We start from the raw sequence: 27006 nt of genomic DNA on the forward strand, positions 1-27006 counted from the left end.
TAAAGAAAGAGAAGTGGAGTTATGCAGTGAATGATAGAGTTTGAGAAAGAGCAAAAACAATGGTGGTGAGAAATAGTGGAATAGAAGGCAACTCACCATCCAATTTATAGACTGCTAAGAATGGTCATTCAAGGAAGCTGACTTTGTAGCTTTGACTGGAAGCTGATTCATTGAAGGACTAGAGTGGTTGGAAGGAACATTGTTTTCTGGAATGGTTAATCCTTTGCCACACAGAGAATGGTGGATCAAGGTACAATTTTTCATCCCCCGATATGATGGGGCACTCTTAGAACTGGAGAAAATGAAGATCAGCAGCAGTGACTAAAGCTAGGGATCTGAAGTGATTGGCAGAAATTGGGGAGGTTTAGACCAGTTCTCTTGTTCCTTGGGCTGACCATAAAGAGCCAAGGAAGGGGTCTGCTGACTGCTGGCAGAAATGTGATGAGAATTGTGGCAAGAAGAGGATGGGGTTAAAAATTGCATGAGAAACCTCTGTAGAATATAGCCAACTGAATTCCAGTATGTGAGGACCTCTGACAATCATAGTTAGACCAGTGAAGTTAGAACAGCTGTATTACAGTTCCAGGGGGTGTTTGTTTATATCTGAGTGCAAGTCAGTTGTGGAGAGCCCCTAGCTAGAGTAACATCATCAATGGAGATGAAGACTATTACCCTGAGCCAGTGGGAAACTACTCAGGCATATGGGTAGAAGTTGATAAAGTGAAGAATTGGAGGGTGTTTGATGTAAGGGTGTGATCAGATTCCTGACCTTGAGTGGAAAGTGAGTGATAGGACTGTAATTGTAAGAGTGGTATGGAGTGTAGTTTCCATAAGAATCTAGAAACCCATGTTGTGGGGTAGATTCCATGTTGCTGGGCAAGATGAGTCAATCCTGGTGGGGACAGGTTGGAGCTCTGGCAGGATCACAGGGCAGGCTGTTTTAGGGGAAGGGTGACTAGCAGCTTGGTGCAAGTCCCCATTTCCAGCCCTGATTCTGATTCCTGTTGGTGACCCTTGGCCTCAAGCTGCTGATGGTAAATGATAGGCCCATCTGTAATGAGTTTTTTTTAATCCGTAGTTTAATAGTGGATGAAGAGGTGGACCTGGAACATAGTAATGAAATTTGGTTGGTGAGAGCAACAATACTGCCTATTGGGATTTTGGGGTCTACAACCATCTTGATGCACAGTTGAAGGGTAGAAGTGTGAGCTATAGAGAAAATTTGCCTGTGACCAGGATCTGTGCTCATAAGATACTGGGGTATGAGTGCTTGTGTATTAGGTTCCCCCAATTGTCCCAGCAGCTCAACCTTCTTGTTTACCAGCCACCCTGCTACCCACGGGAATCTTACCTGAGCCTTTGGACCTGATCTCAAGGCCAATGTTCCAAAGGGGCTTCAGTAATTTATACTTGCATTTCAATTTTTTTTTTAAATTAACAGATACTTGATGACATTAGTACATTCAAATGCTATTATTACAGCCAATGGTGAGAGACATAACACTAAAATTGCAATATACGGTGAGGAGTAAAACATTTCCTTTCTCACAAAATTATCACTTATTAAACATGGGTAATGAACTGGTGTGTGTGTGTGTAGCCTTTTTATTGTTAGAGTTATACTGCAGTTCACTTGAAAGAATTCTCAGGTTGCTATGAATTACAGCACTGTCCTCTGTAGTACTAGATTCAATTGAATTATTCAGTAACAGCCTTAACAAAATAGTCAGCCATGCTGTGTGCTAACAAGTTCTTTAATTATCTCACTGGAATTATTTTAGTTTCATTAATTATAAATGTTCTTAACTATTCTTGCCCAGAGAAGCTAATAAGGATAAATTTTGTTTTATAAATTTTATTTGTCCATCTCAAAATAGTAAACTGCTTAAACTATAAACACTTAATTTTAAGAATATCTTCTAAATCTAGAATATGTATTCATATGTCCAGAATACAATATAGGAATCCTCTGCCCAACCAAGAGAGAACAGCTGCAAAGATTAATATGGCTCCACCTAGATGTAAAGTGAAAAGATAAGCTTAAAAAAAAATCTTGTAGGAATAGGTCTTCCTATTTGGCTCCCTGGATGGACAACAAATGTTTGTTAGAGGATGGTTGACTGAAAACATCTGAGGCTGAAAACGTACCTGCTTTTATAAGTATAAGTGCCTAGTAAGCTTGGGATTTTTCTTGAGCACACATTTACAGTGGCACAGTGTTTCTTAACTAGGATATGTGGACTTCAGTTCTGGCTGGGGAATTCTGGGAGATGAAGTTTACACATCTTAAAATTGCTGAGGTTGAGAAACACCGCAGTAGCATCTTGTAAACCAACGCAGCTTATTTTAAGTATTCCATTTTCCAGAACATTTTAAAGGTACATATTTGTAATGAAATTACATGATTTAAATTCTTATCCAAAGCAAAACAAAAAACAAAACAAAGTATTAATAGTTTTTAATTTTGTTAAACATTGCTCCAAATAAAAGACCCCCCAAATTATATTAGCAACCCAGATGAAGCTAAATTATATCTAAGCTAAAAGGCACTCATACTTTGCCTGCAATCTTACACCCAGGCATTGGGAAGGAAATGTAACAATGCAATGTGACTTAAAGTACAAAACTGGAGCCAGCAATTGTTATCAAAGAAATAAGCCTGTTTATGTGATGGAATTTATGCAGCTGAAGGTTCCACAAGCATGACTCATCTGTGGAACACTGGCAGAAGGGGCCAAAGCTGAGTGTTTCAGGGGTATGTCAGAGTAGCCAAGAATCTGCAGAGTGCTTCTATGGAAATCTCTAAACTAACACTGGAACCAAAGGAAAGAAAAAGAAAATAGTTTGTCCTCTTACAGTTTCTAATTGCAGTGAGCCAGCAGGGCTTAGAAAACACTTTACTAGCTTGGCTACAGAATGTCTGTCTGTCTGCCCTCAGCTGGACTGTCCTATTAAAATTATTTCAGTAGGATCAAAGATGAGGAATCTTTTACTGTGTGCATATAAACAAACTGGAAGGAAGTAGATAATGTTTGAGGTTATATTTTAATGAATATGAATTACACTTCCTGTATCTTCTGCTCATTTAATATTGATTGTAATTTTTATCAATATTAAATTGCTGCTAATTTAAGATACAATTTTGGATTTGAATGACTGTTTCTTGAAAAGCTCTTTCAGTTGTTGTTCAGTTGTTGCTTCTTTCTGCTGTATCAGATCTCCCTTGGTCACTTCCCAATCATCTGGCTTTGACAGTGAGGGACAATATGGCCGACCTGAAGCAGGTAACAGATTCTCCCAGTATTCTTTTCTAGCCCTAAATACAAAACAAACAAACAAAGCATATTTCTAATGTATTTTATCCCGACTGAAAACAATCATGATAAAAACTAAGAAAAATGGGAAACAGCTTAGAAAACCATTATGGATGCACAGTGAGCTCTTGACTGAGCTAAGAGCTTGTATGAGCATATATGAGCATAATAACCGAGGAAGCATTCCAACCAGTAGTTAATACCTGCAGGAAAAAAGTCAGAAAAGTTAAGGTGCAAAAATAACTTAGGCTCACAAGGGAAACAAAAAACAACATTCCCCCGCCCCCCCAATTCAACAGTAAGAGGAAGAAAAAAAGGAAGGGATAAGCCCACTGCTTGGTAAAGAAAGGAGGATCATAAGAGGTGACTAGGAAAAGGCAGAGTTCCTCACCTCCTACTTTGTTTCAAGGGGAACTGTGTTCAAATAGGCCTAAGCAAATTAATTAACACAAAGCAGTTAGACAGCACCTGGCTACTATGAATGAGTTTAAGCCTCCAGGACCAGTAGAGTTACATCCAAGAGACTTGAAGGAGCGTTTGAATATCATCCTGGAACCCTTTTTTTTGATCTGTGAGAAATCATGGAGGATGGGTTTAGTGGCAGAGGATTAAAGAATGAAAAAGGGGAAAAAGAGGACCTAAATAACTGGTCACAATAATTCATGAGCATTTAGAAAATAAGGCACTGCTTGGCAGAATAAATCACACTAAACCATCCCAATCTCCTTTTCTGATTGTGACCAGTTTAGTTGACCATGGGACTGCAGTAGACATAGTGCACTTCTGATTTCGCAAAACATTTGATGAAGTCTCCCATAAGATCCTAGCAGAGAAGATGGCAAAATATGGGCTGTATTTAGTTCTGCAAATTACATTTTATGAAGGACATTAACAAAGAGGAACATATCCAGAGGAAAGCAACCAAAAGGAAAAGGACCTGGAAAGAAAGGAAATGTTGGAGGCATATTTAGCCTGGAGAAGAAAAAACTGCGTGAAGACGTTTTAGCTGTCTTTTAAAGGCCGTCATGAAGAAGATGGGCCAGACTTGTTCAGTGTGATTACAGAAGGCAAAAACAATGGTTTAAATTATAAGGAAGCAGATTTTAATTGGACATCTAAAGAATTCCTTAATGGTAAGAGTTATTATTAGTAAAATTTATATGCTGCCCAACTCCTGACGACTTTGGGCAATTTAACAATGGAACAGACTGGATTGTGAGATACTAGACTCTCTTTTGCTAGAAGTATTTAAATAGAGACTGGATAGCTTTCTGTGAGGGATGCTTTAATAATGGGTTCTAGTATATGGCAAGTGGTTGGAACAAGCAATATCTGCGGCCTTTTCAAAACCTTATGTTCTGTCAATCTAATGATTCTGCATGATCTGGCTCTACTGGGGCTTCAATATCTGAGTCGAAAAAATCAGGCAATGGATGGCAGCAGAGAGATGACTGACTCTTTGCTAATGTCTACTGACTGCCTGGATTTTTGCAACCCAGATGTGGTAGCCCTAAGCTCTATCAGGCCAAAAACATATTTTGAATATTTGATTTTGGGACGCATGTATTAGAAATTCTGTCTAACTGAAAACACTGAACACTATAAACTTGAGGCAAACATATTCTTGACTCTAAAAAGTTAAATCAATACTAAACTGAAGTGAAATTTCAAGAGCTCTGATCATATATTACAGATCTGTGCGATGATTTCCATTAACCTGAAGTTTTTCTGCATCCCTTAAACAACAAAGAATTACTAGTAAATTGGTTTTCAAATGTCATAACATTACAGACGGTCCTCAAGTTATGACTGCAATTGGGACGGGGATTGCTGTCGCTAAGTGATGCGGGTTGTAACGTGTGATGTCATGTGGTCACATTGCTTAGCAATGACAATCCAGGCAGTCCTGCTTGTTGTCATAACCCAAGGCACGTGGGTCATTAAGTGGGAAGCGGAGGAAGTCCCAGGTAAGGAACATGGGGGTGGGGGAGGTCCTGGGAGGCCCGGTGTAGGCTGCATGCAAGTTGGAGGGGACGCTCGGTGCGGGGTGATCTCAGAAAGGTTGGGGAATGAGGGCACAGGTGCATGTGATCACAGGGAGGCTGAGCAGACAGGGCACAGGATATGTGTGATCGCAGGGAGGTCAGGAAAAGGGCACAGGGTGAGGATCACAGGGAGGCTGAGGGTGCAAGATATGTGTGATCGCTGGGAGGCCAAGGAAAAGGGCACGGGGTGTGTCCGTACATGTGTGCATTAGGGAAACCAGCAGGGATGGGTGCAAATGGTGATCACATGACTGCAGGGCGCTGCAACTGGTTTTAAGTGACAACTGGTTGCCAGGCACCCAAATTCTGTTCACGTGACCGTGGGGGCGCTGCAATGGCCAGAACTTTGAGGACCAGTCGTAAGTTCCTTTATTTAGCACCATTGTAACTTCAAATGATTGCTGAACGAATGGTTGTAACTCAAGGACTTCCTATACATGGAAATAACTGTTCTTCTGTAGGGAAACTACTCAGCATATACATTAAGAAGTCAATATTCTGATCACAATCAATATCACTATCTTTACTATGAACAACAGAAGCATGCTAAAGACCTTTACTTCAAACAATATATTTGTTTTATTTTATAAGTAGTCAATTTTGTACTCTCTCTCTTTTATTCTTTGTTCTATATATTTTCCTCTTTAAAACTGTTAACATATAGGATTTTGATTCTGTATGATGAAATTAAGCTACTTTTAAATCAACTGCCAAGACTACACATTTCTAAAATAAATTATTTTAAATGAATTATTTTACTATCAAACTTACTTACCTTGCTCTAACCCATGGTTTAGTATGCATACTCAAATCACTCCCCCAGCTACCATGTTTTTCAGATGCACGGGGTAAAAAACCCCTTTCTGGGGCCAGCTCCTCAGCAATTGCTCTGATGTGATATGGTTCAAATCCGCAGCATCCTCCAATATATCTGATCCCTAAATTGTAAGCTTCTCTTGCATATTTGTGAACATCCCATCTGGTTACAATTCTTGGCTCCAAAGCTGTAATGATACATTTTTAAATATTCAGTTAATATTATCCACAGATCTGACAAAAAATTAGCATTATTTTTAAGATGTTTCCTTTAACATCCACAAACCAGGTTAGATAATTATGCATTTATTCATTCTATTTTAGCTTCTAAATAATTTCCAGGCACTGGCATGAGGGGATTTCATCCTGCCACAAGGTTGACCTAATCTTAAAACTGAAATCTCTCTTGGAGGAGCAGCCCTCCATTTACAAACTGACATTCCTTTCCAGTCAGTTTCCAGTTTCTCTAACCAGTTTGTTGCTGGTAGGGCTCCCCCCCCCCCAATTAACAGCATTTTCTTTTATTCTTTTCCCAATCCCTGTATTTATTTACTGAATACAGGCTGAACTTCCCCAAGAAAATATGTAAAATATAACTGGAAGAGTTGTAGGAAGTAAAGACAACTAATTCAACTGCTTTCTGTCCTTCAGCAAGTTCACACAATGTAAACTCCCTCTTTTTCCCCTACTCCCATCCTGAGCAAGCAGCAGTATGCGGCCAGAGGTAAATCTTTCCAAACTGTGCTTCCAGTTGACAGATCCAGCGCCATTCACTTTGGCACACTGGCTCTCAAGTTTGAATTACATGCAACTCAAATGTAATTTGGTTTCAGCATCTTTTTAAAAAACAATAACAAAATGCAGTGAAAAAAGTTGTAGTCTCAAAGCAGAAGAGATATGGGGACAAGTTTCAAAGAGTTTAGCCTCAGCATCATTTAAATTATATTACTTGCATTTTTATTTTAAGAAAAAATCATGTCTCAGGAAAGTTAATCAAGTAAAGCCTTGGAGGACCAAAAACAGATGTAGCATGTATTTGTTGTCCTCTTTCAGAGTGTTCACAAGAGCAGCTGTTACTCTCATCTTATGGAGAGGTATGAGAACTCCAAAGATAGAAAATGCTTTACACTGAACCTTACTCCTTCTGTAGACAACCATCTCCTTGCATCTGTTGGAATAGGCCAAGGTCTTAAAAATTAAAGCACTATACCAGAAATCAACGCTGTCAAACAGGACTAACCTGGATCTATCTCTATATCAGGAATAAATCCTTGGAATCTCAATCTTTCAAAAAGATATGAGAAAGAGCAATTTTTGCTTGTTAGATTTGCCTCCTTCACCTACCTGTCTTCCTTCTTTAGTTTTTTGTTTGTTTGTTTGTTTGTTTTTGGGCTGTTGGGGGTTAGTTTGGTCAGATAGTTAAGTATGAGATTCAGGGAAACATCCTTGAATTTGGGGTCTACTGGAGCCTTCTAAACCTCAGTTCTTCCAATTTTTCCTATTTCCCTCACTGTAGCTCTGGGGAGTCCTAGGACTTTCATTTGTCCCTACTTCCTCCACTGATACCACTAAAAAGGCCTGGAGCCAAAGAAGACTTCCTGATTCTGAAACCTTTCCCCATAATGCACCTTCTTTTCTCTGTTATTTAGAGGAAATAAATACTGTGCTCCAGTCAGTCTGCATTTCACAGGGTCTTTTGTTTCTATAATATTTTCTACAAGCATCACTCTTAAGCTTATTTTTTAAAACCGGGTCTGCCCTATTTGCATTTAACCCAATTAATAGCCTTCCCAAGTATGGTGTCTTTTAGATGTTTTGGATTTATAAGGTGAGAGAAAAATAGTGCAAAAACATTAAGATCACATACTGTATATGCTGGGATTAAATGGCATATCACTTAAATTTATTTTAGAGAATTCCAATAATGCTAAGGAGAATATCTAAAAATGCATATCAGCTGAGTATACATCCTGGAATGAACAGCCTCTTAACCTTCTCCTAGTTATTCCAGTTAAAATTGCCTATTCTCTCTTTATAGGAAAAACCACAGAATCTATGGATTGCAACTTTCTGCATTATATTTTGTAAAAGAAAAAAACTGGAACCCATCTTACACTTTGTATTTCAGTATATAACACTTCTAATTTAAAAGGAAGATAATCATATTTTAATTTAACTATGCCAGCTCTAGTTAAAATATCTGTGAAGAAATCATCACAGTCTAATTTGAATTATACACCCTTGCACCTTACTGTTACCCTTGAAAAATTCCCATTGTGGCTTAAGTTAACCAATATAAATTACCTTTACCTGCATTTTAAGCAAGACAGTATCAATTTCGTTTCAGACCAACTATACGCAAGTCTTCTCTAAAATAAATTTAAGTGATATGCCATTTAATCCCAGCATATACAGTATGTGATCTTAATGTTTTTGCACTATTTTTCTCTCACCTTATAACTACAAAGGAAAGAGCAGTGCAATCTTACCAAAAGGAAATTCTGGTAGATCAATGAAACCCTGCTTCCCACAGTCAGGAGTATGAAAAGCAAGTGGCTGTGACATCAGATGTGCTTTTAGTTTAGCAGCTGCCAAACCTTCCTTCATAAGTTTTATAGTTTTGAGACAAGTAGCTGGATCAAAGTGGCAGTTTACTCCAACAATGGAAGCCCCTAAGGAGCAAGAAAGAACATTTTCTGTTAACACTTTTCAGCATCAAGATTTTTAAAGATAATGCCCAGCATACACACCATTTTTAATATTATGTAAAACTAACTGTGTTTTAAAGATGCATGAATGGAATCACCTTAAGAAGTTGTAAAATGTAGCTATGTCTTTGCCATGTTGGAAATGGTAGATGCAAGTATGGAACTCATTATCAAGGTAATTCATGGGCTTCACAGTAGATTAGTTTGACCTTACTGCTGTGAATTATTTTCTGGATATTTCTTTACCAAACTTTAACATACAAGTAAATAGAAATAGTGGTCAAAATAAATGTTAGAGGCATCATGTCTGATTATCCATGAAGTATTATTTCAACATGATATTAAGCTGAACAATGATATCCTCTCAAGCTAAACAGATGCAGGAAATATTTACATCACTAAAAAAGCCAAAACAAATAGGGGAAGACTCAGTAGCTTCTATAACTCTTGTTAAATCTTCAATAGACAAAATTAAGATAAAGAGAGGTCTTGTTCCACTTGCCTATAAAAGTTGCTGCTTTAAGTGGCAAGCTGTGGTAATTAGCTACAGTGGCTAATATACGTGACAGAATTATTTCTAAAATTATTTGTCCTTACAAGTTTAAAGAATAAGAGAGTTATAAATGTTAGAATAAGGCTATTAATGAGAGACTTTACCCAACCGTTTTATATAAACTGTCAATGCTGGTTCACTTTTTGGGGATGCTAAGTTTAAGACCTATTAACTGGACATGATGGAATTCTGGTCACTAGCCTTCAGTGATACATATATAATACTCACATGGCTCTGAGAAAGAGCTCCTGTATCATCTGACATTTCTAAAAATCCTTTTACTAAAAATACTTATTGGATAGTCATCACACTGCAAAGCAAATTCTCTCCTCCAGCATAATTTTATTTTCAGAAATGTCTCCCAAATCAACATGGATAACATGCAGAAAATAAAAAGTGGTGTTTCATTTAGAATGTGCCTACCTGCCCCCCTCCCAACACTAATGTGGAATGGAATACAGTGATCTTAGAGAACAGCACACAATGTTTTAAAGAGCTAGATGGTGTATTGGGGGAGCAATCTCAGTTGAGAAGTGTTTTATGAATGGCCATGCCAACCACAACAATAATTTCTTGAATGGCCAAACTCACTACGGTCATTATTTTATGTGAAAAATCATGAACTGCTGTTAAAATTTTAAATATGCCCATTGACCCAAAAAAGTTGGGGACCCCCTACACTAAACCATAATTTTTTCCAATTATTTTGGGCCTAATGTTTTCTATGAAAATATACTAAGAAAGGTTTATTTTTTGGCATGAATTCATTATCACCATTACTATCAACTCAGATGGTGGCACCACTTGGTATGACTATCTGGGTTCATAAACTAAGCAGGGTCAGGCTCGATTGGTACTTGGATGGAAACATCAGAGCCGTAGGCTACCGTGGGAAGTGGAAAAAGCATCCCAGATCACTTCTATATTGTTGCCAAGAAAATTACATGGACATGTCCATGAAACTGCCAGGAGCCAAGCTTGAATCAAAGTTGATAATGATTATAATGACGTCTTACCAGCATTAACAAGTCGAACAGCGCATTCTCCTGGTGGTATACCATCCATGTCTCCTTCTGGGCCAATGCACAAAGTAACTGCAACTGGCAACCCAGACTCTTTTAAAGTTTCAGCTGCCCACACAGCTTCTTCAACATGTTCAAAATACTAGCAACAGCAATAACAATGAAAAGAAAATTAAAAAGAGGTAAAGTGAAAATAAGTTCAGGGGCATTTGTTTGGTTTTCCTGAAAAAAATGCAATATATCAAGGCAAAAATAAGAAGCAGGCTGTTTCTAAAGGATGGCTCCAAACATTTACTATCAAACCACATAGTAACTTATTTTAAATCTTAGAATTAGTCTTAGTGATTTTTTTAAAATTTAATGTGAAGAACAGCTGTTGAATATACTGGTTTCTAACCATAAAATTAACACATGGATTCAATGCTTAATTTAGTTTGGGGCCTGTCTTACTGCCAAAGGAAGGATACAAATATGCATATATTTAACCATGTGTGTGTGTCTGTGGATGTGTATATATTGTATATTGAGAAAGGTCTTAGAATTTGGAGGATACAAATACAATCCAATTAGGGGCTGTACATATTTGTAATTGCACAAATTAAAGCCTTCTTTACACTGGAACTTTTCCAAGCCTCTTCCTCTCTGCAATCCCATTTACCACTTTTGTCTTTCTTCCATCATTAAAAATAAAAATAAAATACAGATAGTAACAGATCCTGATGCTCCAAAGCATTGATATTTCCATTATAAAGCATCAAAGCCGTTGTCCTCAGATAGGCAATACTTATCATTTGTCAGTGAATTCATTTACCTCTGCAATTAAGAAATCCACCTCTTTTTTGATAAAAACTTCCAACTGCTTTCGAAAGATCGCTTTCACTTCAGCTTCACTCTTGCTGCTTAAGTATGAAGGTGTTTGACTAACACCTCCAGCCACCAAAGCATCTCCTTCTTGAGCAACCTCTTTTGCAATGTCACAAGCAGCTTCATTTATTTTCTGGCCCTAATGGAATGAAAAGGTTGAAGTGCTAACTTTTTATTTATTATTATTTTTATATTATTATTATTATTATTAAATGTATATGCTGCCCAACTCCCAGTGACTTTGGGCAGTTTACAAATGATTTAAAACATGAAAACAAGGTAATAAAAACAAGAAACAAAAAAGGTAAAGATGGCAGAATAACAAACTGCATGGAAACAAAAGAAAACCACCTAAGTTAAAAGGAGGCTTCAGTCATCCTCACCAAAGGCCTGGGTAAAGAGCCAGGTCTTCAGAACACCAGCAGGATATTAAATAATATACAAAATCTTGTAAGAAAAAAATAAAAGTTGCATATATTATATAGTTAAGGTGTTGTACATTTTATCAATCAACAATTCCACAAAGCAAGCGATGGCTGTCAATTGTTAACTGGCATGAGAATGCTTTTGATTTATCCATGAGAATGGAGCAACACTTCGATCATTTCCAGTTTCTGTAGCCTACAGAAGTACAGTACAGCAATTTACCCCTTTACACTTGACCTCTGCCCAACCTGATTAATAATGTCTAACCAAGGGAAACTGATCAAATACAGAGATTGTGAAAGCCTTATTAAGAGAGAAGATCTGACCAATTTAATGTAGGTAGTATTAATATCCCATTTTGGGGTAAGGACTTTGAGCCCAGGATGGGAGATCAGCATGAGTTTAAGACACGAGTCCAGACATACCTGGATCTCATTCTATCCCCAGTTTCCATAAGTGTTCCTTTCATCAGTTACTCCAAGTTCAGAGATCAATAAGCATCTACTTGAATAGTAGACCATATAAAAATAATAAAGAACATGGTTGAAATGCCATGTTCTTTCTTGAGATCTTGAGAATTTTGGACCATTTTAATTTTATAATGTCTTGTTACCTGCAACTTTCCAGGGAGTAAATGTAGTATCATATAATTAATTAATTAAAATTTTAAACCAATAGCTGAAGCCCAATAGTTGAAGCTATTTGGGTAGTTTATAATAAAACACTAAAAAAATGCAATCTGAATAAAAATATTTACAATAACATGTAAAATAAAAACAGCATACAAGTAGTCCTTGCTTAATGACAACAGGGACCATAAAATTCGTTATGTGGGGCAGTCATTAAGCAAGACATCACGTGACTGCACCCAATTTTATGACATTTTTTGTGGCAGCCATTAAGTGAATCACCCTGGTTGTTAAGCGAATCACATGGTCGTTAAGTGAATCACGTGGTTCCCCATTGATTTTTGCTTGCCAGAAGCCAGCTGGGAAGGTCACAAATGGTGATCGCATAAACCCAGGATGCTGCAACTGTTATAAGTGTGAGCTGGTTGCTAAGTGTCTGGATTGTGATCATCTGACTGTGGGGGCGCTACGATGGTCATAAGTGCGAGGACCAGTAGTAAGTTACTTTTTCCAGTGCTGTCATAACTTCAAACAGTCACTAAATGAATAGTTGTTAAGCGAGGACTACCTGTATAAACTTGGTAGCTGCAAAGTACTGATTCAGAATCTATAACAATATGAAGTAAACTATAATTAACAGCCAATTCAAAACCTTTGGAAAACAGAAAGGTGCCAAAATGATGTTAGTGTGGTTGCCAGTTAAATCTCTATGTGGAGGGAGTTCCATAAATGGAACGCCGCCAGAGAAAAAACTCTCCCTGTTGTAAGAGACCCACCTTTCCACTTTTGGTGAGGGGACCTGGCAGAGAGCTTATTTGATGATTTTAAGGTCCAAGCAGGTACATAAAAGAGAAGTTACTCTTTCAGGTAACCTGGTCTTAAGCCGTTTAGGGCATTAAAGTTCAAAACCAGCACTCTGAATTAGATCCATAAATAGGCCAGCAACTAGTGTAAATGGTGAAGAGGTTGCATAATATGTTTATATCACCAAGTCTCAGTGAGCAGTCTAGCTGCTCTATTTTGAACTATCTGAAGTTTCCAGACTACTTTCAAAGGCAGCCCCACATACAAGGCATTGCAATAGTCCAATGGGAAATTAGCAGAACATGAATAATTGTTGCAAAGCTGTCTCTGTCCAGGTAAGGTCTCAGTTGATAAAAGGCACTCCATGCCACCAAGGCCACCTGGGCCTCTAATACCAGTGATAGATCTAGAAGCACCCCCAAACTGCACCTGTTCCTTTAGAGCAAGTGTGGGGCCCTCCAGGACAAGCAAGGCACCACTCAGCTGGACAGCTGCACCACTGACAAATAGTATCTCCATCCTATCTGGATTGAGTTTCAGTTTATTGGCCCTTATCCAGTCCATTCCTATGCCCTGGTTCAGAACACCAACCACTTCACCTGTATTAGATGACAAGGAGAGGTAGAGCTGGGTGTCATCTGTACATTGATGGCATTTCAGCCCACGTCCTCTGATGACCTATCCCAGCAGTTTCATGTAGTTCTTAAAAAGCACAGGGGATAAAATGGAGCCCTGAGGGACTCCATAATCCAACCCCCATAATGCAAAAAATCAATCCCCCAGCACCATCTACTGGAAATAACCATACAAGTAGGAACGGAACCCTGTGGTACAGTGGCTCCACATCCCAACTGACAGCTTGTCCAGGAGGATACCATGATCAATGGACTCGAAAGCCACTGAGAGGTCTAGGATGACCAACATGGTCCCACTCCCATCTTTCTCCTGGTACAGGTCAACCCACAGTGCAACCAAGGCAGTTTCTTTCCATAGCCAGGGCAGAAACTAGATTGAAAAGGATCTAGAAAATCAGTTGCAACCTAGAGTGTTTGGAGTTGATTAGCCATCACCCACTCAAGCACCTTGCCAAGGAAGAGAATAATGTCTACTGGCCTACAGCTGTTTTCATCCTCTGGGTCTGGATTTGGTTTCTTCAGAACTAGCCTGATCACTCCCTCTTTTAAAAAAGGCTAGAACCACTCCCTCTCTCAATGAGGCATTTACAAATTTCCTGGACCCAGCCCTCCCTACTAGATTTAGTAAGCCAAGAAGGCCAAGGGTTGAGTACACAAGTGATAGACTGAATATACCCAAGTATTTTGTCCACCTCCTCAGGCCTCAACAACTGAAGTACCCAAGTAGGCACAACTGGGAGAAGCTAGTTCCTCCCAATTCACTCACCCTTTTCTTATATGCACCACACTAGCTTCTTCATTCACAATTAAATCACTGATGACGAGAGCTGTTCTATTTTAGATTGACATGGCCTGTCCTCTTAATTCTTCCTTAAACTGATTTCCCCATAAGCCACAATAATTGTTAGGTATAACTTCAGTATGCTTAATACAATTAACATAAAATGAAGGATAACCATTTTATCTGAAAATTATTTGAGTCTGTAATATGTAAAAGCTAAAGTTTTGCATGTCAGCGTCCAGCTATTACCATACAAGCAGCTTTACTTAAGTGAAATATTAATGGACTATCCTTGATCACAAATTTATAGCAAATCCAACTATGGTGTTTTTTGCATTTAGTGATTAGTAGTATTACTTAAAATCTGCAAACTCTTATCTCAAAACATTTTGAGATATAGCCAACTATGTATATACATGCTCTTATCTTGACAGCCTGTCAAAAAAAGAGATGAAATTGATTTTTGAATGTATGATCATTTATTTGGTGTATTATCCCATCTATGAATCACTTTTAACGTTGATTTCTTCACATCTGAAGAGAAGATAGACTTAAATGGAGACAACTGAGAAATAAAACCAAATGTGATACCTTTCGATAAAGCAAAAATTCTGTTCCTGTAATTTAACTGTCCTTCTATTATGTATCTGTCATGAAGTAATTTATGTCTCCTTACATTTCAGGTTAGATCTGTCTCCACCCCACCCATATGGCAGCTCCAGTGAGAGGGTAGAGGGGAAGAAGGAGACAAACCTCCACTCTGTAATGGCAGGAAACGGGAGAACTTTGACAGTGTGTTAGGGAGCAATGGAGTCTTAGTTGGGTTTCAAGTTAGGTGAGAGGAGGTCTCTTTAAATTAGTAATTCTTGGCAGTGGGGGAGAGAAAAGGACCAGAGAACAATGAGGTAAAAAAAGCAAGGGAGGCTGAGCCCCTGTGTGGTGGGCCGCACTGCTCCTGAAACTGTTGTGATGGAAGCCGGCCGCAGGCTGCACAAAGGTTACCAATGAGAATAGGGACCTCACGCATTTGTTATTTTAAGGTACTTTAACTCCAAATGTTAAAAGTATTCCTGAAACTGGGAAAATGTAAACATCTGGAATACTGCAAGCTTAACAATAAAGCTATACTTTTGTTTAACCCTCCCCCCCAAAAAGGTATGAAGATTAAATACACAGATTTTTAAAACTCTGCTTACTTGTCAAAACTACTAATAAAAAGTGGTTGAAACTACTTACAGAAAATTTATCAGCTGCATAGTTTCCTCTGTTCTCTAATTTATCATCACTGGCATAAAAGGTTAATGTTTGTAAAACATTTGATCCAGCCCTGAGGAATTCTCGATGAAGCTGACGAACTACAAAATATTTAAGCAAAATAAAGAGTTAAACACTCTTAGCACTGTGGCAGCAACATCTTTTAACAAACTTATTTTTTTTCAAATAATGTTGTTAAGAATTATAAATGAAAAGAATAAAAGCCAATACAGGCTACAAAAAATACAAAAAGAAAAATACAAAGGAAAAAAAGTGTGGAAAAGAAAAAAAAATAGAAAAGAAAAAAGCCACCTCCCCCTTCCTCCCAGCAAGAAAAGACAATCTTAATAGCTTATCACTATCTCTAAATACAACATAATCTCCCTTCACCCCATATGTCATCTCTTGGGGAAAAAAAAATCCAAATGCTTTGTCAGTTGTTTGTCAGCAAAATCCAGTAAGGGCAACCAGATGTAACTATTTTTCTCCTTTATCCCTGGTTGAATAAGCCAACCTTGTATTCCTTCCCTGAGTTTTTAAAAATAGCTTTTAACCTCTTCAAAAAGAGTTCCAGAGCTAGTTTTCTGTTCATCTGTGTTTTAAGCCAAAACTCTTTCAGATGTTTAGCAGATTTCTTTTGTATGCCCAATAAGTAAAGTTTGTCCTTTTGTTTGTCATTTCTAAGAAAGTCCTTCAAAACCTTAACAGAGCTCTTTTGTATATCTGCTAAAAAAAATTATCCAAGTCAGTTTCTTGGTTCAATATTTGTACATCTCCTTTTGGGAGTAAGTCATGTATTGGTTCCATATGTGTGCCCATATCTTTCTCCATATCTTTCTCGTTGCTTGTTACATTTAAATCCCTCTTCAAAGTGATTTCAAAATCATCCATTGCAAATTGTTCTTGTTCTATAATTTCATTACATGTTCTGTCAATTTTCTCAAGAAGTTTATCAATTCTGTCAAAAAACTTGGCAGACAGATATTCCCAGGTTTGTATTATAGATTTCTGCTCCATTTTCTTTATCCTCTTGGTCCCTCTAGTGTCCATCCTTCAAAGTCCCCTTATAAAAGAACTCAAAACACCTTTTTCCCAAAGGAAAATTTCTTCTAGTTAATTCAAAGCTCTTTGTGGGCATTTAAAATTATAATTCCAAATCCATCTGAGACCTTAATCCATTGTTAAACTTTCTAAAGTCCATATTCTCAGCACCTTTTTAGTGTTTAATCCAAAGTGATTAAGAAGTGAGGCTCTGTCAAGCTTATTGTTCTTTAAAAGGCTGCGTTAACAACTGTGAGCAAAGATGGTTCCTCCCTCGACTCCCAGCCACTCGACCCATAGGCAAACTGCGAAATGACAATTCCTGCAGTTTATTCACAAAGAGCAGCTGTATGGAGTCATGTGGGCTATCTCAAAGATCTCTCCTTAATACGGAGAGCATTTTGGTGGCCAGAATCCTGCATACTGCACCAATCTCTGTTGTAACGCCATCCCTCTATAAAGGGACATTTAGCTCACCATGGCTCTCACCCGGAAGTCATCATTTAACAAAGTTATTGTCTCTTTATGATTCTGTGTCCCATTTTGTGTCCAAAGTATCTTGATTTAATGTTTTTAAATGAGACTCAACATTACTGTGTTTAAAAAGCTGTAACTGATTTGTTTAGAAAAACTGTTATTTTAGCTCCTAGAAATCCTGTACATCTCAGCTTGTAAATGGTACATCATGAAGTATTATTAAATTATTCCACATGTAGGTCCACACAGATAAACAAGACATTTGAATTAGGAGGAGCTCCAGGCTCATCTCAGAGATATTGATTTGTGCAAACACAGATCTAACACTGTTTCTAACTCTCTTTTCCCTGCTTGCAAAATAGTAATAATGGTGATTTACATCAATTAGGAAAACTTCTATATACACAGGGTTAAAATGATGATATCTAATTAAAAGCCTCCACAAGGCCTGCACAACTCATAAAAGGGAAACAGCCAGATTAATACCTTGAAAATAATTGTGGGCTACAAAGGAATAGCTGGTGTGTCAATCAGCTGTTTGGCGGCTAGTAGCATGGCGGCAGCAATGGAGCTGGCAGTGTCCATGAGATAGCATGTCTTCTGGGGCAGAAGTAACTGCTAAAACCTATGCAGCGCCAGGAGATCCTTCCTGGTGGCAGCAATGTTTGGCAGCTATAGATTGGTTATTTTTCAAAAAACACCAGTGGGCCGCACAAGGCTGCTGGGTGGGCTTCATGCAGCTCACAAGCTGTATGTTATGCAGGCCTCTACTATGACATTATAAAAATGAGGCATTGTCTTTTGTATCCATTAACTCTGTTAGTTTTTTATCCAGTATATTCATCATTATAACTGACTATCAAGACAATATCTAATTTCAGCTAGCAACATCATTACTGCACTGACTGCATACTTTTTGAATGGAGGGGGGCACTATTATATGCATAAATAGAATTTCAATAAAGGTGGTATTTAGGAAGCAGTATCTACTGAGTGAAGTACTATAAAAAGTTCTTAATTTAAAAAAAAAAAAGTACTGTAAAAAGTTCTTAATTCCAAAAAACATTTCCAGAATATTTTCCTTAATCTCACAACAAGATTAGGGCAGCACATATTTCACACCATGCAAAATCAAGAATGCAGGATACTGTTCAACCAAAATATTTAATTTCCTATTCAAATCTGATGATCTGATGTTGCTGCTGACATTACTGCTCTGTTTCTCTCATACATACACTCACTCCTCCTCAAATCTTGACCCATTTAAATATTAAATAATACGCCTGTTCTATTCTTGAGTTATCTGTATCTGATTGGTTTATGAGATTTCTCAGTGAATTTCACAAAACATTTATTACTTTTTAAAAACTCTATTTTATTTTCAGTGAGTCTGAGTAAAATACGGGGAACAAAATTAATGGCAAGAGTAGTACTACCACCCTTGATTTCACTTCAAGCCATGGCAGGCACAGTTTTGCCTCTGGCTATCAGTAGCTACTAGTTTTGATTTACTAGCTCTAGATATACATATCTTAAAACTCAGTTGCAATGAAGCAACAGTGAAGGAGGGTATCACTCTCCTACCCATACTTATCAGCTTCTTGAACGCATCTGCTTGGCCACTATGTGACATCAAAAGTTAGCACTCGCTTAACAACCACACTAGGGACTAGAGAATTGGTCATTAAGCAAGTCACCATGTGACCAGACCCGATTTTACGATCATTTTTACGACGGTCATTAAGTGACTCACCATGGTTAACTGAGTCCAGCTTCCCCATGAACTTTTTTTGCTTAACAACGTGATTCGCTTAATGACCATCATAAAAAGTCACAAATCGGGATTACTTGACTGCAGGGGGCTGGTGTGATGGTTTGCGACAGTCCTAAATGTGAGTACAGGCAGTAAATCACTTTTTTCCAAGGCTGTCATAACTTTGAATCATCATAAACAAATGGTCATTAAGCGAGGACTACCTATACAGGCCTTTGACATGATCCATCAGAACTCTTTGGATGTTCTTAAGGGGAAGAGGAATTATTTTGCCAAATGATTTTGGATGCAGGGTTGTTGAAAATTACTGAAATATGTAACTTCTGGTAGCATAAGCTATAGAGGGTACCTAAGAAACTACTGAATTCAAGTAACTTCTGGTGGTGGTGGTGTTATGACAACCTATCCCACCCCCTTCTTTCCTTTGTTCTCTTTATAATCCAGGATGCTGTGTTATAAAGGGAAAGGAAGAGGGAGGGAGGGAGTGACGATGCTATGTTTAAATGCCACAGGCTAGTGTTCCTTAAAGTATAGTCCAAGGACCCCTGGGGATCCTCCAAAACCCTCTCAGGAGTCCATGCAATCAAATTGCCAGATATAGAAGATATTTGCAAAAATGTAAAACAATGTCACTCTTCATTGTTATTTTTTATTTGTTAAAAATGTAGGGCTTTTTCATGAAAAAAATTTATTTATGTTAATATCGAATGGGTTTAATATTGTTATTTTTATATGATTCAATAAATAAATATTCTATGAATGCATAATTTTAATTTTTAATATGGTAAATATTGATAAATATAACCCATACAAACAAAAGCTCTTTTGGGGTCCTCCATAATTTTACAAGTGAGAAGGGTCCTGAGAACAAAAGACTATAGACTAGTTTAAAGAAGATGGTAATTTTATTTAACCTATCGTTAAAGTATTTTTGAAACTGGGAAAATATAAACATCTAGAAGACTGAACATTTAACAATAAAGCCATTTTTTTTGTTTAAATCATAATCACAAAATAAAGATAGGTATAAATCAGAAGAGTAAATACTATGGGACTGATAGAACTATTTTCAGTAGTACACACAAAATGTGCCCAACAGTGTCTACCTAACTAAGTCACTGAAAGAAATTAAGCTGAATATGGTTAACTCCTTAGCAAATGAAATTAAAAGCCTTAATAATAACTCATTTTAATTGGACCGGAGCAATATGTTTATTCTACAACTGGAGAACTATCCAATTCACAGTATATGATTTGATAAATAAACAAACAAACAAACTTTACCTGCTTCTGGGTGTTCTACTGTAGCTTCAGGAGTCCATGGTCCAGCTTTTACATAACCTCTCTTTTCAAGAGCAATGACAAATCCTCCATCACCAATCACGATTTCTCCAGCATCTAGGCGTTCTAATATACCCTAAAATAATAACTTAGCATTTGTATAGTGTTTTAGAAAGTTTAAAATTATCTTAAATACAATTCTGTAGAGTAGATCAACATTAATACAAATGGGAAGTATATATATTTGAATTTTCCCTACAGTTTATTGAATTCATGACAAAAATGAAGTTTTTGCTTTTTGTAACTTGCTCCATTTGATGCTACAGGTTCAAGTAAGTTAAGCAGATTTCTGTAATATGCACTTTAAGGAAAAATATTTATTAACATGTCTATTTCAAAGGCCTAATATATTATATACACAGATTATAATAGTATTTATTATGGAGTTTTTAAAATATTTGTCTTATGGTTTGTTTTTATTGTACGCCACCCAGATTCTGTGAGACAGGCTGCTATATAAATATGATTAATAAACAAATAAATTGTAATATGATAGTGATAGAACAATGTTCCTATTATGTAACATAGGAATGGCAATTTATGGCTATCTTGATCAGTTGATTGTAAACATAAGTGTCAGCTGCTTACTTCATGGTCTGGGAATCCAAGAAGGCATTTCAAACAGTCACCAGCTTCTCTCTCAGAAGCATTTTTGCACAATCCCACAAATTGCCTCATTTTTGTTATTCTCAACACAACTCAGTATTCCGCATGTGTTGACTAATGTTCTCTCCAAATGACCCCAGGGAGCAGAAAAATGAACTTCCTGCTGGTGTCCCACCTATTCTCCAATCTTCACTGCTGCCTTCTGTGCATGTTTTCACAGGAAAAACAAAAGCAACCAGCCATTCACTTTTTCAAAGCACATGTACCTGATGGCTAGCCACTAGGACCCCAGCACAGAAGGTGGAGAGCTAGGAGACAGGACAAGAGTTCTCACTAATGGAAAACCACCCACCCGCTGTTACTGCAACCTTTCCTCTTGTGCTGCAGCTGAGCAGGAAGTAAATCTGCTCACCTGTAGAAGAACTGCAATAGCCTGATGATCTCATGGACACCCTGGTACAGTCCCAACCCCATCCTGTTGCCAATGCCACATATTGAGGGAGGCCCTCTAGCTATAGCACTACAACAGAAGTGAATCTGATTGGAAATTAAAATTTTTAGAATTCCCTAAAGAATCAGGAATCTTCATACAGTATTACCAAAATTCCACAGCAGGTGTATTTGATAAATGTAAAGGACAAGAAGAAAAAAATACCATTACCCCCTCTCCACAAGAAACAATTAGAAGGAAAGGTCATCCGTAATATTTGCACTACCCTTAGAGTATCATTTAGAAATAAAACTAACCTAAAATTTACCCTTAAGCACATTCAGTATCATGGCAGTTCATTCAATATAGTGGCAAATGGGCAGTCATAACATGAAAAAATGAATGAATGGTCAAATACTCCCAAATGTCATTTTGTAGATGGCAATTTATTCTTTTAATTATATGTTGTCATTCCCAAGAGCACAACTGAAAGTACCTTTCCCCCCTATTCCAGTAGCAAAACTGTAGGGAAACCTACCAACAGAGCTAAATTTCTGGGGTAGCTACCTATTACAGCTACAGTCATATTCAGATAGGAACACATGCAGTTATTAATCATGATGGCCATACCTTGTTAGAAGTATATTAGATTAGGAGAGCCCCAGTTCAAATCTTCCCTCAACTACTGTATTCATTATAAGACATGTAATGAGACATTAATTCAGTTACATGCTTTCAGCTTTACCTGTGTACTATATATTAACAATTACAGAGAAGTTAATATAAGTAATTTATGTTTGTAAGTGAATGTTACTGTTTAAAATCAGTTACCTGTTATCTGGAAACTGTTTAATATCAGACTTAATTGTTAATGTATCTTTTTGCTTCTCATGAGGTTACTGCTTTAAAAATATAAATGTGAAGTTTCAATTAGTTGAAATTTCTGAAGTTAAAATTGTGAAACTTAGGCAACTCAAAATGCCTCAGAAAGATGGAAAAAAATTAATATATTTTGGAATAATAGATTATAATGAGTTAAATCCCCTTAAGAAGGGATCAGAGGAACCCTTATAGGGTCACTCTCAGAATTACATCAAGCATGTATTGGATAAAGTCACCAGGATCTACTTGGAGCTGACCTCTAACTATGCTGGTCCTATGGAGATGACTGGGGCTGTCTTACCCAGTTATCTGGGCTGAGTTTGATCCAATGACTTCCAAGGAAGTAGACAGAGTCCCTGGGAATCTGAGCTCTGCTACCTGTGTACTAGACTCATACCCTTCCTGGCTGGTCAAGGTCTCCAGAGAAGTGATATGCAGCTGGTGAATGTTTCCTTGAAGAGGGGTTGTTTCCACCTGCCTTAAAGGAAGCAGTGGTCTACCCCTCAGGAGGCCTGCCTTGGACCCAACAGCATTGGACAATTTTTGCCCAGTCTCCAACTTTTCTTTTTTGTTGAGAAGCTGGTAGGCCTAAGCACTGAGGGATCAGGAGGAAGTAGGTTATGTGGACCTATTGCAGTTGGTTTCAAGTACCAAGACAGCATTGATCACACTTATGGATGACCTCTGGTGAGCCTGGGATGGGGTAGTTTACCCATCCTGACCCTCCTTGACCTCTCATTGGTGTTCAACGCCATCAGTTATGGCATCCTTCTGGACTGGCTGAGAAGGCTGGGAGTTGGGGGCACAGTTCTTTGGTGGTTCGCCTTCCTCCAAGGTTGGTTCCAGTTGCTGGGTGGGGAGGGGAGAGGAGAGGTCCAGCACTAGGCCTCTGTTTTGTGGGATGCCACAGGGATCAACTCTCTCCTCATTCCTTTTAACATTTACACGAATCTATGTGAGGTCATTGTTCTTCCAAAAGCATATACTCCTTCCTACTGTCCAAAGAAAAATATACAGTTCTGAAAAGATATTTACAATAACGTATTAAAGCTTTTATTGGCAACAGGGCAAAACTTTTCAGCTTTTCGCAAACTCTGACAAGAATATGTGCCTTTGGAACTGCAATGCATCCCTGTAAACTTCTAAAAGAATTTGAACCTGATAGAAAACCTTATTCAGGTTTCATTTCTACATATAATATTGAAATATTTTCAAATAATAGTATATATCTGCTACACAGACAAACTAAATGCATATAATAACTAGCATTCCTCTCCAAACTGTCCGTGGCTAAGTGGATTATTATCACCAATGCAGAGGTTATCAGATGCTAATAACTATTAAGTGTTGACATTCAATATTCTGACGTATTTAGCATTTTTATGAATAAGCTCGTTAAATAGAAAATATCCACTTATATCTTTCCAACATATCCATTTAAATCTCTGTGTTTCAGCCAGTTACTGGGTGTCAACTGCTATGAGCATACTTGTCAACTGTATACCACCAAAATTCATACATCAATTTTCCCCTTCTGTGCAAGGATATAAAAGCTAAGAAATACATGAGTTGTGTGCTAGTTCAAAGGCATTTTTGAAGAGTAAATTACCTATTACTGTATAGCAAAAACTAAAGGAACTAGAGGAAAATGTGTCTTTTTAAAGTAAACTTTGTACTCCATTTTGCAATACACAATTCCTGAATATTTGGAGAAGGCTTTAACAGCTCACACCTGGAATCAGAATTTGAACTTGTTCTGGACCTTAAACCTTTATAGTCTTCAATGTGACTGTAAGAAATGTTAACCATGTCTACAAAAAATGAAAGTGAGCAATTAGATACAAAAGGAGATGGAATCACATTGAAGAAAACTGATAACATGATTTCAGAGTTTGCTCTGTGGTAGTTTAAAAATTGTATCGCTCTCTTTTTTTCTGTGGTGCAGAAAAAAATACTTTATCTAATAGGATTATTGGAACTCTGGTAAGTACTAACATCTTGTATTTTAGTTATAATGAAGACTTCTTGGAATTTTCCCAGTCAGAATTTGACAAACCATTGCAGTACAAACATATTTACTACCCTGTCTGCCAAACGTTTATGTGAGTCATTGTTGTTCTGAAAGGAGAAACAGTTTCTTTTGTAGAAAGAGAAGATTCTTAACGCAGGCAATTAGGTGGACTGTTTACAAGTTTTCTTTAACTACAGATGTAAACAGACAGGAACTTTTCTGAAGCCTGTTTCGGTTTCTATAATGAATCAGACATGGGTACGTTTAGGTCAGGAATGCCTACTCTACAGCAATGGATTTCAGCCAGGAGTTTTTTCCAACTCTTCCTGAAGATGCTAGGAATGGAATCTAAAATCTACTGCAGGCAAATCATATGATCCACCTATCACTAGCAGGTTGAAATTGTTTCTCATTGTTCTTCAGATCCTTCAGTAAGAGAGTATCTGGTCTTTCTTCTCAAGTTATATTTTCCTAAAACATTTTATATTGAATTATTCTCAAAAGAATGACTGAGTGCCATTGGGATTATTTAGCCCTCTGTATTATGAATTAGAATCACACTCAGAAGTAAGGTATGACAGCTGTCCTATGTTACTTTTCATAGCTGCAGAAATTTGCTGTTTGCTATCAGAGTCAGTTGTTTTTGAATGTTTCTCTCCCCCACCTCAACTTTTTAGTTTCTTTTTTCAGAGGATTACTTTATCAGATCAGTCTTATAAAATTCTGTTCCCCAAATGAAGACAATATGAATTGGATCTCACCCTAACGTCATGGAAATACATTTTCGGGATGTTGATTTTCTAATGAAATTAGTAGAACTTAAAATTAATCGAAAAGTGACCAAATAATTCAGATTACATATGATGACTATTCTGATGAAGGATGTAAGAATCACTCTGAAAATTTTTGTGAAGCAACATTATCAGGAAGAATCTCTTTTATTAATGCTAATTATTAGCCCCCTGCTTTTATTAACTTTCAATTTACAGTTTGATTCCCAATACTATTACAAATATTTGGTTTAATTTTCACTACTTCTATTAATTGGACTTTCATACTTCAATTAATTGCAACCACTTGGATGGAGTCCCAGTAGTGCAAATGTTAAAAAATTTTGTACTACTGTTAAAAATACCTGTTACTCCATCTACAGATTTTCCAAATTCACTTTTCTCATTCCATTCATACAAAGTTCTAGGCAAAAAAAATGGTTTCTTGCCTTGATTACACTGTTTCTTGCAACTGTCTCAATTTATATTATCAATTTTAAGAAAAGTTGCATTGATTATATTAAATAATCTTTCTTACATTTTCTTTAGTGTCTTTCACTTAAATTTATCACCTCACAAAGAGTAATTGCTTATTCTGAGACATACTTCTGTCCTCTAGTCTCTCCTCATATAACTTTTCAGTTCTACTCAGATTCATAATAGAAAAACAATTTATTTACATGGTGTGGAATTTTAAAGTGGTCAACAATGCATCTTCTGGTGAAGCTCTGTAAAACTGACAAAAAATCCAATTTCTGTGTTTACAAATCTGTATTTCAGTATGTGGAAATGAAGCATTCTTGACTGAACCCAAATTTATCCAGAATCCTGACTGCAGTGCATGGGTTTTTGTCTCTATGTGTCCATTGGATGTATATGCCTGTATGTCAGAAATATGGAAAGTTTATATAACTCTTGTTTTCCAAATGCAGGAAATACAATTGGGCAGCTATTTCTGCCATCAATTAAATAAGCCCATATTAATCTGTATAAACAGCGTACAAGAAAACATACACAACGTCAAATATTTTTTTCTTCCTAGCGTTTTCCTGCAGGTGCAGGGTCTGCTTTTTTCGTATCAACTAAATGTTGATCCATCGGTTGCGCGCGCGCGCGCGCGTCTATACACATCACAAAATGAGTAATATAAAAAATAATCAGAACAAGGTATATCCTACTTCAGTTTACGTTCCCTGGTTGTTTTACCCTACTATGTCCAACGTGGCAGTAAAACGTGCTGAAAGAAACAAGTGACACAAGACAGTTGGCATTCATTTCTGTGCCTAAACTCGTGGTGGGGACTTTCGTCCTCTAGCCATCAGGAAACCCCAAGCCATTCCTCCCCACCGCTTCTCCTCTTGTAATTCCAAAAAGTTTGTAAGAGCCTCCCAACAGGCCTCGCTGGAGAGGAATATTTTATGTAGTTAACCGGCAGCCTCGCCAACAAAGAGGGGCGCTTCGCTTTTTTTTGTTGGTTGGTTTGTTTCTGCAAAAGAGAACAGGGAAAGGTGTCCCGAGCGGCTGGTGGTTCTTTTTACCTTCTTGGCTTTAGAGCTCCCTCCAATAGGTGCCATGACGAACCAACCCCGCCAGCCGCGCTTCTCGTCGTCCGCCGCCGGAACGCAACCCTCCCCTCACAAAGCAGGGTAAGCACATCTCGCCAACCTCGCATTTTATAGGCTCGAGGCTGAGGTGGGCGGATTCGGAGCCGGGTGCGGATTGGGAGAAGCCTGAAGGCTCATTGCAGAGCCGGCGGTTTCTGTACGCTAAATGCCCCCTTCGGTCTCCCCCCGCCGAGATCATCCGCAGCTCGGCTGCGAGGC

General features: G+C 37.7%; 2 protein-coding genes across 4 annotated transcripts in view; one reads left to right on the forward strand and one right to left on the reverse strand.

Moving 5' to 3' along the window:
• The window catches only part of DMGDH (dimethylglycine dehydrogenase), a 105253-nt gene that overhangs the window by 16299 nt on the left and 61948 nt on the right, over positions 1-27006 (forward strand). The window lies entirely within an intron of this gene.
• LOC103049200 (betaine--homocysteine S-methyltransferase 1) lies at positions 2444-26867 on the reverse strand. Its single transcript, XM_007440854.3, has 8 exons — positions 26722-26867; positions 20428-20560; positions 15834-15952; positions 11270-11461; positions 10453-10600; positions 8665-8847; positions 6135-6363; positions 2444-3316 (listed from the first exon to the last, which is right to left on the reverse strand). The coding sequence occupies exons 1-8, from the start codon at positions 26755-26757 to the stop codon at positions 3130-3132; spliced, it is 1227 nt and encodes a 408-aa protein (XP_007440916.1). The 5' UTR covers positions 26758-26867; the 3' UTR covers positions 2444-3129.

Source organism: Python bivittatus, unplaced genomic scaffold (assembly GCF_059951505.1).
Source record: "Python bivittatus isolate LINGU-HERP-01145 unplaced genomic scaffold, Pbiv_v1 ctg000850_np1212, whole genome shotgun sequence".
NCBI classification, from domain to species: Eukaryota; Metazoa; Chordata; class Lepidosauria; order Squamata; family Pythonidae; genus Python; species Python bivittatus.

Excerpts from the sequence above, each read along its gene's own strand:
- LOC103049200 (XM_007440854.3), bottom strand. The coding sequence starts at position 26,757 with ATGGCACCTATTGGAGGGAGCTCTAAAGCCAAGAAG. Across the intron at positions 11,462-15,833 it reads ATGCAGCTGATAAATTTTCT|GGCCAGAAAATAAATGAAGC; the intron begins GTAAGTAGTTTC and ends TCATTCCATTAG. Across the intron at positions 3,317-6,134 it reads AAACCATGGGTTAGAGCAAG|GGCTAGAAAAGAATACTGGG; the intron begins GTAAGTAAGTTT and ends TTTTGTATTTAG.